Source organism: Fundulus heteroclitus, chromosome 10 (assembly GCF_011125445.2).
Source record: "Fundulus heteroclitus isolate FHET01 chromosome 10, MU-UCD_Fhet_4.1, whole genome shotgun sequence".
Classification (NCBI taxonomy): Eukaryota; Metazoa; Chordata; class Actinopteri; order Cyprinodontiformes; family Fundulidae; genus Fundulus; species Fundulus heteroclitus.
The window spans coordinates 11,580,899-11,593,242 of record NC_046370.1 but is presented as its reverse complement, the minus strand read 5'-3'; the positions used below and the strand labels follow the sequence as shown (position 1 = coordinate 11,593,242).

Sequence of the window (12,344 nt, the reverse complement as noted above, 5' to 3'; positions counted from 1 at the left end):
GGTCTAGGAGTCCTTTTTATGTACTAAAAAAGTGCAGGGTTAATAACAGCAGTAGTAACTCTTTAAGTGGCTTCATTTAGGAAAGAAACAGTTAAAAATAGCTCTGAGCATTGATAAAATATATGGCATGAAAAACAAAGTGCATAACAGCCTTAGTTGCAGCAATAGCTCTGTCAGTTGCTTTGGCTAGGAGAGAGACACGGTTAAACACGGAAAAACAGAACCAAGTGTTTGAGCCACACAAAGAGAACGTGAAGGTATTGGCTAGCAGATGCTCAGCAGATCGACTTTCCCAGAAAAAAAACTTCACAGCTATTGAGAATGCTTGGCCAAGTGTAACCTCTATGAAGAGCAAAAGAAATGGACAGAGCACAACCCTAGTCATGTTTTATTGGCTTGAGAGCTAGAGATGGTGAAACTCACTGGAGTACAGTAAACTTATCATGTTCAAAAATTCAGTTTGAGGTGAGTTTTATAATATGGTGCATTACCATGCTGGAAGTAAATAAGAAGATGGCTACACTTTGGTAATAAAGTGATGGACATGGGGAAGATTCCTAACATGATGAAAACGTCACACATCACTGATCTCTGTATATTCTTTGGTTAACTGCTCATATTTATCCAATGACAGACATACTCATTGGGGCCATCTACTAGAGCCTTGTTTATGTTTGACACATCCACAAGGTCTGTGTGGCCATATTACGTCAATTTGGCCACGACCAAGAGTTTCCGCTCTGCGCACCTAGGAAAATGCCTAACTTCGCGGACTTACCTGCACGGAAAAAACAGGGCGTAAGCTCTCCTTCTGGTAGAGGTTTGTAATTCTAGACATTTTTATGATTCGATAAAAAAAAAAAAAAAACTGTGATCAACAAATTGTTAACAATTGCTGGACAGAAATCACCATCACTCTTGGGAGAAAGGCAAAGACTTTAAACTGTTGGAAACAACTGTGTTTTCTACTTCTACATGTAGTGGGGTGTAGTACGCTAGGCGTGGGAACACAACGCTGCCCTCTAGAGTCTAGTGCTACTTTGGAGGAAAAGCCACGCGGAGCATAAATGCTGCAGACGTTTCCGCACGTCTCATTACCGTGTGGAACGTACGTGCGTCAACCATAAAGCAACTTTAAGACAGTTAACTTTCATATACCATAAACTATTCCCTTTCAACCATTCTGCTCTGATTATTTCTTGACCCCTGATTGAGAGTTAAGCCAAAAGGCCTTTTCATGTCCTGCACCTTCTTCCTGCAATTCCTTTCCTTACAAGTCAATGTTATTGTTTTATCAGATGTTTTTTGTTGTCGTTCTTTGTGTGAACAGGCCCTTCTTGGAAATTATATTGTACGTCTCAGTGGGGCTAACTTGTATATATCAGGGTAAAATAAAAAAAGAAGCATGCTTAGAAACAATACCCAGATGTGCTGTCATTTCTTAACAATGCCCTATTCAACATAAATGGGCCCTCAACATTGAAGGTTATCATTCACACAGATGCTGCCCACTGTATACTTTTTTCAGTTTTTCGGGCTGTTCTCACTAAATCTATGAGATGGAGCGTAAAAAAAAACCCCATGGTTCAGCAGTTTCTGACATACTGAAACCAACCCACCTTTCAACAAAAACCATACCACATTTAAAGTCACTAAAATGGGCTTTTATTTACCATTCCCATGCTCACGTTAATGATGGGTCCTCACCACGAGATATGCCTGCGTGTAACACCCTTAAGTGCACCTGCAGGCACTCACACAAGCCGTCACCAAACTTTTGCTTTTGAGGGGAGGTGTCGGAAAGCTTTTTTTCATGAACTTGATACATTTTTCTTGATACATAAGTTTCTTATCCACTGAAATCACTTCTGAATCTAAAACAAATACCTGCTCTAAAACTTTGTGACATATTACTAAATGTACCATGATACTGTAGTGGGCTAAGAAACATCTATCCATTATCTATGCGTATACGTGCAGGGTGGGGCGTTGGGCTGGTGCCAATCTCCATCTCTTATTGGGCGAGAGGCGGGGTACACCCAGGACAGGTTGCCAGTCCATCACAGGCTCAGAAAAATATCCCCCAAAAATCAATGTGCATGTTTATAAGACAATAAACCCTTGTCCATCGTGACATTGCTGCAGATCCTTATTTATGGCTGTTTCATAGCCGGGTAAAACTGAGAGTTAAATATATTGTTGTTCTGCTCTGATAAAATCAATTTGTTTAAAAGACAAACAGAGAACCACAGGAGGGTATGAAACTTTTTCTTTTTATTTTAGCAATTTGTGTTGATTCTTTTATACTTGTCCCGTTTTCATGCTGTTACTGGCGGCTGTCCCTTTACTTTCTGCCTGAAAGTTCCACCCTTTGGAGGTTTGATTATTTCTCTCTAGTTTCTGTGGAAAATAAAAAAAGATACAAACATTTCTGTCTTAAAAGTGCCTCTGGTGAGATGGAGGTTTTGGTATTGTCTTTTTATTTATTCAATCTGAAAATAATTGTTTTTCTTACCTTTGCAATAGCAACACTGATGACAAATCAGTCAAATGTGACAAAGTGCCTCAAAATACATACTTTTTGCTATTTACAACATGTATAAGTCATGTTGGGAATGTAAAACACTGCTGACAACTTTTTCTCCTGCTTTAAAACTGAAAAATTGTTTTCATTGACTTGATGATGGCCACTCGTCCATTCATCCATTCATCTAGCCAACCATCTTAAAAATACTTAATGAATTGGCTAATGATGCTCCATATTACGTTTGAAACTCTTGCATTTGTCCTCCTCCAAAAGAAGCTTATAAGAATGCTTGCTTACATTTTAATGATTGTAATATGTCAGTGTTAAAACTGTAAAATCATCTGGTGAGCCTCCTGTGAACACAAGCCGATCTCAGTAGTTTGAGGGCTGGAACTTGGTGGCGCGGCTGTAACTGTCTCAAGGATCCGGGCCGCAGGAAGGAGGATACTTCCCTGTTAAAGTCTCCGCTGTATTGTCATACCCAATAAAATCATACTAGGATAAATGTCACGTTTGCTGTGACCCGCACTGGGGGAAGATTAGCAGAGAGAGCTGATAGCAGCTTTTTCAGTCATGCTGGCGTATCAAAGGGCTTCTAGCATGGCCAGTACGGGACGTGCCACTCATAACAACACAGCCTCTGCAAAGTGGAAGAGAACAAAGTAGCTCGTTTCTGTAGCCAATTATGCACAACTTCTCATGCCGCTCTTTGAACTGAACCTAAAAGAACGCACTCTTACTCGTCTTAAGTTATTACATTAACCTGTTTCTCCAATAAAATCTCTCCTGATAGATTTCTATTTAGGGAGCTACCCCGAAGCCATTACGTCTCACTTTGACAAGTGCCTGTGGGGAAAAAAAAAAGAGGACTAAATCTGTTTTTAGTGTTTTCCTGGAGCACTTCTCCTTTGTGCTGTCCTCTCGTTACCTTATCTCAGCTCCCTCTTTGTCTGTGTTGATTTCATCACCAGGTCTTTGGGTGACTCTGAAGCTACTTCCAGGAGACATCCATCAGATAAGGAAGGAGTTCCCTCACCTGGTGGATCGATCGACTGCTGTGGCTCGAAAGATGGGTTTCCCTGAGATAATTATGCCAGGTTGAGTATTTTGAAAAATATATATATTTTTTTAAGTAAAATTTCTATTACACTTTGTGCTGTAAAATTTGGTAATTGAGTTCATAATGATATTTGGGTCCATTTTTTTTACGGGTTACGTTTTTGTATGTGAAAGAGCGTTTCTATACCACCATAGCCACTGAGGTTAATGGATTCTCTCATCTTCTTCGTTTCCTGAAGGTGACGTCCGAAACGACATCTACGTAACTCTGGTTCAGGGGGATTTTGACAAGGGGAGTAAGACGACACCCAAAAACGTTGAGGTGACCATGTCTGTGTACGATGAAGACGGCAAGAAACTGGAGGTACGTCTGAGGAATTTACAAGAAATATGACCAGTTAGTCTCTCAGACATCCTCTGATTTACAATGCCTTTGAAAAAATCCACCTCAGCCTGTTGTTGGTGTGTCTAGCCTCCTATACAGTTGTGTGATGCACAGCTCACACTACCCACCTTTCTTGCCTGTTGGCTATAGTAGAATGTGACGTCAACGGGTTTGATTGAGTGGCTTCAAAATTCACCATCCCACTTTAAGCATCTAGTCTGCTGCAGAATCAAGCATTTAGAGGGCCACTGTCTAATTTTAGTAATTTATTTCCTCTGGGTTTGTCAGTAATCCTAAAATTCTAAAAATAGTTTGTGGTTTTAATCACTTTTTATTGATCTAAAACCATGAAGGCAAGGGAAGCAGCCCCGTTTGAACCCACTCAGTGGTTAGATGCAAAGAAATCCTATAATATTTATTTTTTTATCTAATAAAACTGATGCCAACACAAAAAAACAATCTAAACCTTTCTTTAAACTTAAGTATAATCGGTGCACCTCTTCTAAGATATAAAAAATATTACTGCTTAAGTGTTGGTATGGTGAAACTCTGTACATTTTGATTTGTACCCTCTACACTGAACAAATACATGTGTATAGAATCCCTGCATGAAATAAGCTAGGCCATGGCAATTTATGCCTAAAGATTTGCCAAAATTTAAAACTTAAAAAAAAAAAAAAAACTTTAAGCCAGAATGGTATGGAAATTTGCACATGTTATTCAGAGATAGAGTAAAGAAGGAGGATTATTGAAATGGCAACAAATGAGAATGCTTTGTGCAAACAAAACATGGTTGCTGGCTAGCTCACACTTCTCTTTCTGTTGTATATTTTCCCTCTTGAGCAAACAATCAGGCAGTTCTCCGATGTGTCACTTCTGTTATCACTTCTATGCTGATAATATTCAGCTCTACTGTTCTTTTAAAGTTGTTCACCATGATAAACAGTTTTAATACCAAACACCTGCTCTATGAAAACTGTTTGCAGGTGAATTCTGATAAGATTGAAACTCTAATTATTGACCCTGAGAACCAAATAACTGAACTCAAGCGCTATCTTGGTGGATTGTTCTCTGCTGCTCAGTATTGTTTTAGATTCTGCTATGATATTGGAGTACCACTCTCACAGATTAAATAAACATATATCCAAGCTTCATACTCTGTTGTAGAAAGCTAAATTAGAAGAGGGAGATTCATGCTTTGATTTCATCTCGTCTTGATTATTGTAACAGTTTTTTTTTAAATGTTATATAAGAAAGAACTTGACCGTCTCCAGGCAGTTCAAAATGCTGCTGCAAGGCTTTTTAACCAACATAAGGGTCAACACATTTCCCCAGTTTTAATCTCTTTACATTATATTTACATTATAGCAAAAAAGTTGCCTCCAATTTGTTGTGATGACCCGGGATAACTGAGAATTTGCACAGGCATCTCTTTCCATTATCTACCCATATTCCATTAGAATTAATTTTGAACTGTTAGTCTTTGCTTTTAGAGCCCTGTGTGGTCAAGCCTGACCTTCTAGGACCCTACAGCTCTCCTCGCTGTCTGAGATCCTCCAGTCAAAGACTGTTAATGGTTTCTCAAACACACTTTAGGACAAGAGTGGCTACACCTTACGAGCGGTGGCTAGAAAAATCGTGGATAATGTTGCCTCCATCAATGCAGTGTTGACTGTTTGGCAGTTGAAGGCCAATTTATTTATACAAGCTTTTAGCTAGTTTTGTGCTTTATCTGTTAGGATTCCCAGGACTTTGATTATTCAGTGTTAGGTTACCGGGAATCCTGCGGGTTTTGTTTTTGTTTTCCCACCTTACGTATCTAGTAGTCTCAGTTTCAGTTCCTGTCACAGTTAGTTTCTGTTCATTATCATTTAGTTTTTAGGCTCCTGGAGATCCCGCAGTTCTGTTTAGGTTTGCACCTTATAGTATTGTTTATTATCTGTTAAGTCTTGTTTCTGATATTAGTTTAGTTTTCTGTACATTATTTATGTTAGTAGTTTATGCATGTTTCTGTTTAATTCCTAGTTTTCCATTCTTAGTTTAGCTAGTTAAATTATTCCTCTTTATCTGGTCATTCTTCATACATTCCTGTTAGATACTGTTCTCCTGCCTCTGTCAGGTTATCTCCTTCAGTCTAATTGCCTTCACTCTCCTCACTTGCACTAATTTACACCTGCTGTTCCTTCCGTCTTCTCCCCTACATAGTCTACTGGTTTATTCTCATTCCAGTATTGGGCCCTCTACTATGCAACCCCTGATCTGGTCTCAGTTCTTCTGTCGCGTTCATAGTTCCTATTTTCCTGCCGCTCTGTTAACTGTTTTATTTATTTATTAATAACTCACCTTCAACTCAACATGCATCTCCTGGACTCTTGCCAGCGCCATGGTCCATCAACGGATGACTTTATTATGTTACATGTTTCCTGTTTCTATCTTTCCTTTTATGTCCTGAGCTTCTGTGTTTTTTTTTTCTTTTAATTTTTGCTTACTTTTATGGTAAAGCACTTTGTAGTTTTTGACCTGTGAAAGGTGCTATATAATTAAACTTAGTAGCTAGAAAGATACTTATGACAAATCTCAGACATAATAATAGATATTTAGGTGCCCTTTATATCCCATTCTAGAGACATGGTCATAAATTAGCGAACCCTTTTGGACAAACATTAATTTGCCTATGAAAACTGTTAATTATTTAAATATCAGCTTATGTTGATGTGCAAAACTATTAGAATATCGATGCTAGTAACTTATGATAGTTAGTTTTTCTTTAATATATTCTTTCATTTAGGAGCTGGAAAAAATAACGTAGCAAAACATCTGACAGTATTTTCTAATAGATTTTCATATTTAAGTATTTCTAGCACATTTTTGGAAATCCTGGGTCAGTCCTGTTTGTGTATTGCCTTAGCTGTTAGCATAGTTAAGGGTTCTGTCGTCTTAAAGCCGAGCATGTTTTTATGGATAACTTTCTCACAAAATATATTTTTCTGTCTTAATCAGCATTTAACATTTCTGTCTGTATCTGTGTTTGATTTATGTGCTGTTTTTATTTAAACATTTTTTGCAACCCATCAGGACAGGACCTATATTCAACAGAAATGAAAGGGCTCTTGGGCCCATTTCATTCCAGCTTGCACTTCCAGTTTTATACCCTATAATGCCAAACTAATTGACACCCCATATGAATGGTCAAAATCAGGTGTTCCAACCACTTTAATGGCCACAGGTATATACAATCAAGCACCTAGCCACACAGAGATTTGTACCTACAAATCAGGATACTTAACTAAAAGCTCACTATTGTGGCTGTCAGTTTGCCAAGTTGTAGCATGTAAAAGAACTTGCTTCTGTCCGTTTTTCTCTCCAGTTTAAACCAAGTGCCAACGCAGCAGAGCGGAATGGCCCTTTTGTTTCATCTCGAGTCGCAGTGACCTCTTTTCTTTTATGTTTAATTACTGACATTCCCTGTTGACTCCACTTCTTGGTCCGCGTCCTCCACAAATTAATGGAGGATGTGTTGAGAGCCGCTGGGTATGAGAAGCCAGTGGGAAGAAGTGGGGCAAGGTGTCCATATCTGGAGTGTTTGCTGACAAATAAGAGAACTCTAAGTTGAAATGGTATTTGGTGATCTTCAATTCAAAAATATTTTTCAGGCATTACAAGGTAATCACAAAGCAAAAACAAACTATTCACAGCAGGGGCAGCAATAATTGTGTAAATAATTATCGTGATTTTGTTTAAGTGGGATTTTATCCACCTTTAAATGATATAATCAACCAAAAATTATATTTTTGTTACTGTGAGAATATGCCACTGCAATAAAATATGATTTTATTTTTAGGCTTACTACACAACTTAACCAGGGATGCTAAAACAGTGGTTGGTGCTTTAAGTAACCTTGCATAATTGTTGAGAACAATATCTAAATTGTTCCAATTTTTTTTTTTTTTGTAATATTTGGAGCTACAGTTGACAATAATCTTGTTTGGACTTGATTAAAGTTCCAATTAGAGTGATGTAAGCACTAGTATAATTGGAACAGGAGTGGATTTAAAAGTAATTTGAGATGACAGACTTCTGGTTTTAATGAGTCTTGCTGCAAACACTGAATCAGGAGAGAGCATTGTTACCCATGGCTGCATCTATTATACTCATTAGTCTTAAATTGAGAAGCTTTTTCAATGATTTGATGCAACAAGCCAAGGAAGTAAAAGGATTGCTTGTGATGATACTTAACATTAATCTTGATGTAGTGTAAATTAGTGACTTCTGTCTTTTGGGCTAGTGCATTATTTGATCAGATTTAACATGTATAATAATTCCTGATACCAAACAAACAGGGATGTAACATTTCCTTTTGGATTTTGGAGTTGTAGTTGGATTTCAAATCAATCAATAAGATGAGCCAAAGTGAAAAGAAATAAAATAATAAACAATGTGGGGACTATGCTAAATGGAGATTTTGAAGCTGATGGTAACACAAACAGAGCTGGTTTTATAGCACTTTTTTTTTACATTTAGATACCAGATATCTTCTCCCCGACAGGAGACGCCTCAACTCCCGTGCACCAGATGGGGCGCGTCTTTCAAATTGGATCCAGATAGCTTTTGTACCTGCCTGAAGTGCAAGGATTCTGGATTTAATTGCATCTGACCCATCAGCTCACTAAACAACTTCACCATTTGGTTCAAGCAATTCTTGTTTTTGAGAAAAAGAAAAGATTGCTGAACCAGGTCACAAAGCAGAAAAGATAAATCCCATTCAATAAATGCCAGAGAAAACAAAATCAACATAGTTTTGTTGATGGAAAAGGATGACAGATTTTCTTATTAACAAACAGCTTCACAATTTACCTGAAAGGTCGGTTTATTGTCTATAACTGTACCAATATTTATATGTATCTATACATCCCACTGCTTGACCCTCTGAGGAAGTGTGCCTGAGGGTGTTTTCTGAAATCAATATGCATGCCCTTGGTCTTTGTAATATTCATCCACAAAAAGGATTCATCACGCTGTTAAAGAAAATCCTCAACCGCAGGGCCGTGGCATGTTTCTGTTCCATTAAGCAGGCTAACAATGACTGAGTCATATGCACACTTTATATTAAATCTGCAATCCCTTATGCTATAGCACATGTTTGCGTAGAGGATGAAAAACAGAGGTGACAGAACAAATTTCTGTGGGGAGCCAGTGGAGAAGGCCTGTTTGGACAGAAAACCATTCACTCTCATTGTCTGTGTCCTGGTCCTTAACAAGTCTAAGATCCAGCGTAAAGATTAAAACCTATGTTGAACCCTTTTGAGACCCTATCTACTGAAATGTGAGGTTGAACAATGTTAAAAGTAGATGAATAGTCAATTAATAAAGCTGAGCATGTGTTCCTTTAGCTTCCAGATGTTTAAAAAGCAGGTTTATTACAGTGAAACTGCTATCCTCAACTCCTCTGTGTGGTCTGCAAGCAAACTGCAGAGCATTCAAATAGTTTTCGATTTTCTTCAGGATTTCCAAGCTCACCAGTTTGGATCACAATGGATGTCAAGGCAATGGGTCCAAAATCATTTAGGTTGGTTTTCAGGCAATCTATTTTGGGGACAGGGACAATCATGACATCTTTCCAACATTTCGGAAGGATGCCACACATTCTGTGATGCACCAATAATTGCAATCAGTCTCGAAAGTACATGCTCAAAACATACTGATTTATCACCCTGTTTTGGTTTGAGAATGCAGTACTTTGGAACTGTAATATTAGTATACATGAAAGTCAGCTTAAGCATCTACCAAAGGCTGTACTTTATTGATTGCACAACAATGTTCAATACTAGAGTGCTGTTCAGAATGATGCTGATATGCTAGAGTAAAATCACTCCAGGATTGCTTTAGTAGGTGTTTGAAACTCTAGCACAGTTAGGCAAGGCTGCCACGGATATTTTAGAAATGTCAATAGGGGTGTGCTTTGGTGGCGCAGTGGTTAGCGCGCACGACCCAAGGAACACCCCACACAGTGGAGCATCGAGCCAAGACAATCCAACATATTGGATTTGAGATCGTAGTGGTCCCAACATCCTTCTGAGCAGACTAAAAGGTTGCTGACTCCTGATCTAGAAAGTGTAGACCCTTACGCTGCTGCTGATCATATAATTAGAATACCATAAAAAAGTAGATTTTATTTTCAGTAATTCCATTCAAAAAGTGAAACTTGTATCTTATATTAATTCATTACACACAGACTGATATATTTCATGTGTTTTTTTTTCTTTTAATTTTGATAATTATAACTGAAAACTAATAAAAAACCCGAATTCAGTATCTCAGAAAATTTTAATATTACTTAAGACCAATAAAATAAAAGGGCCACTGTGGGTCCCTGAGCAAGTCCTGTTGGCGCAAGACCCTTAGCCCCAGATTGGTTAAATGAAGAAGACAAATTTCATTGGAATGTACAATTGCAATGACAAATAAAGATTTCTTCATCTTCTTACTGCAACAACGTGGCATGGAGTCAATCAGTCTGTGGCACTACTCTGGTGTTATGAGAGCCCAGGTTGCTCTGATAGTATCGCATTTTCCTTGTCACTATACTCCACAGGTTTTCTGTGGGGTTAAGGTCAGGTGAGTTTGCTGGCCAATTAAGAACATGGATGCCATGGTACTTAAACCAGGTCCTGGTAGCTTTGGCAAGTCCTGTTGGAAAATGAGATCTGCATCCTCATAAAGTTGATCAGTAGCAGGGTGCACGAAGTGCTCTAAACCTTCCTGGTAGACGGCTGCATTGGCCTTGGACCTCAGAAAACACAGGAGACCAATCTGGGACCTTGATTTAAAAAGGAAATGCAAAATTTACTTTCATCAGAGAATATAACTTTGGACCACTTGGAAGCAGTCCAGTCCTTTTTGTTTTTAGCCCAAGCGAGACGCTTCTGGCGCTTGAAGCTCTGACTCTTGCTGCAGTTCTCTCTTTGGGAATCTTCCCCACATTGTTGAGTTGGTTTTGTTTCACAATCCTCTCCAAGATGCGGTAAACCCTGTTGCTTGTACACTTTTTTCTACCACATGTTTTCCTTCCCTTTGCCTCTCTTTTAACGTGCTTGGACACAGATCTCTGTGAACAGCCATCCTCTTTAGCAATGACCTTTTGTGTCTTGCCCTTCTTGTGCCAATAAACCGTCTTTTGTACAACTGTCAAGTCAGCAGTCTTCCCCATGATTGTGTCACCTACAGAACTAAACTGAGAGACCATTTAAAGGCCTTTGCAGGTGTTTTGAGTTAATTAGCTAATTAAAGTGTGGCACCAGGTGTCTTCAATATTGGACCTTTTCACAATATTCTTATTTTCTGAGATGCTGAATTTACGGTTTTAATTATAGTTGCCAGTTATAATCATCTAAATTAAAATAAACATGTTCCGTTTTTAAAGCTAGACTAAAGACTCACCTCTTTGGAATTGCATATCTAACATAGCATCCATTTCTTGTTTTTAATTATTTCACTGTCTAGTTTTAGTGCTTGTTTTGATGTTGCTTGTATTTCTGTCTTAATTGAACATATCAGTCTGTGTGTAATGCATTAATAGATTAAATATACAACTTTCACTTTTTGAGTAGAATTATATATATAAAAAAAAACATTTATTCTAATTATATGACCAGCACCAGCATCTGTACTTTAAATCTGAAATTTCCAAAAAGATTCTAATCTCCACTGATGCAGTTTGTTTCATAGCAGAAAATTCTCCCGTTTGATGAAAAACGGGTTATGTCAAACACGATTTCCATCTCTGAAGAAATAGAGTTGATGGAAGGGGGTTTAAATATGTTCACCAAGACCATAGACTGGATTAAAGATGCTACAGAAACAAGAAGGGTCAGGGCAGACTGTAATGTACTGTGCTTCTTTAGAAAGCTTGGGTCCTTTGGCGGTGATGCAGAACTTCTATAAGTCTTCTATAAGAGAGTGCAATCTCTCCTGCTGTCATCTGTTTAAGTAGCAGCATCAGAACCAGTGACTTAAAAAAATATATTTGATAAAGAAAGCTCATCCTGTGCTGGGGACTGCACCAGAGACCCTGGAGATGATTGTGTAAAGAAGGCGGCTACATAATTAACTGATTACCCTGAAGAACCTCTTGATGAGAGTGTAATACAACAATAAAGTGTCTTCAGTCAGAAGCTTTTCCAGATCTGCTGTAATAAACAGACTTACAGGAGATCATTGCTGCCGACAGCCATCAACAGTGTATTGTGATTCATGTATATTTTGTTCTTCCAAGATTTTTGAACTTTTCATCCTCCAACATATGATTATAAGCCTAATTATGAAAGTAAAAGTAACGCAACTTTACTTTACAAGTTCATATCGCAATCTTTACTT

At 38.2% G+C, this 12,344-nt stretch overlaps 1 protein-coding gene across 5 annotated transcripts in view; it reads left to right on the top strand.

The window, feature by feature from the left end:
- The window catches only part of dock1 (dedicator of cytokinesis 1), a 303,583-nt gene that overhangs the window by 58,996 nt on the left and 232,243 nt on the right, over positions 1 to 12,344 (top strand). For all 5 annotated transcript variants that reach the window (XM_036142018.1, XM_036142017.1, XM_036142019.1 and 2 more), the window contains exons 13-14: positions 3,499 to 3,624; positions 3,826 to 3,950. In XM_036142018.1, the coding sequence (XP_035997911.1) occupies positions 3,499 to 3,624; positions 3,826 to 3,950 (251 nt within the window). The remainder of the gene's footprint in view (positions 1 to 3,498; positions 3,625 to 3,825; positions 3,951 to 12,344) is intronic.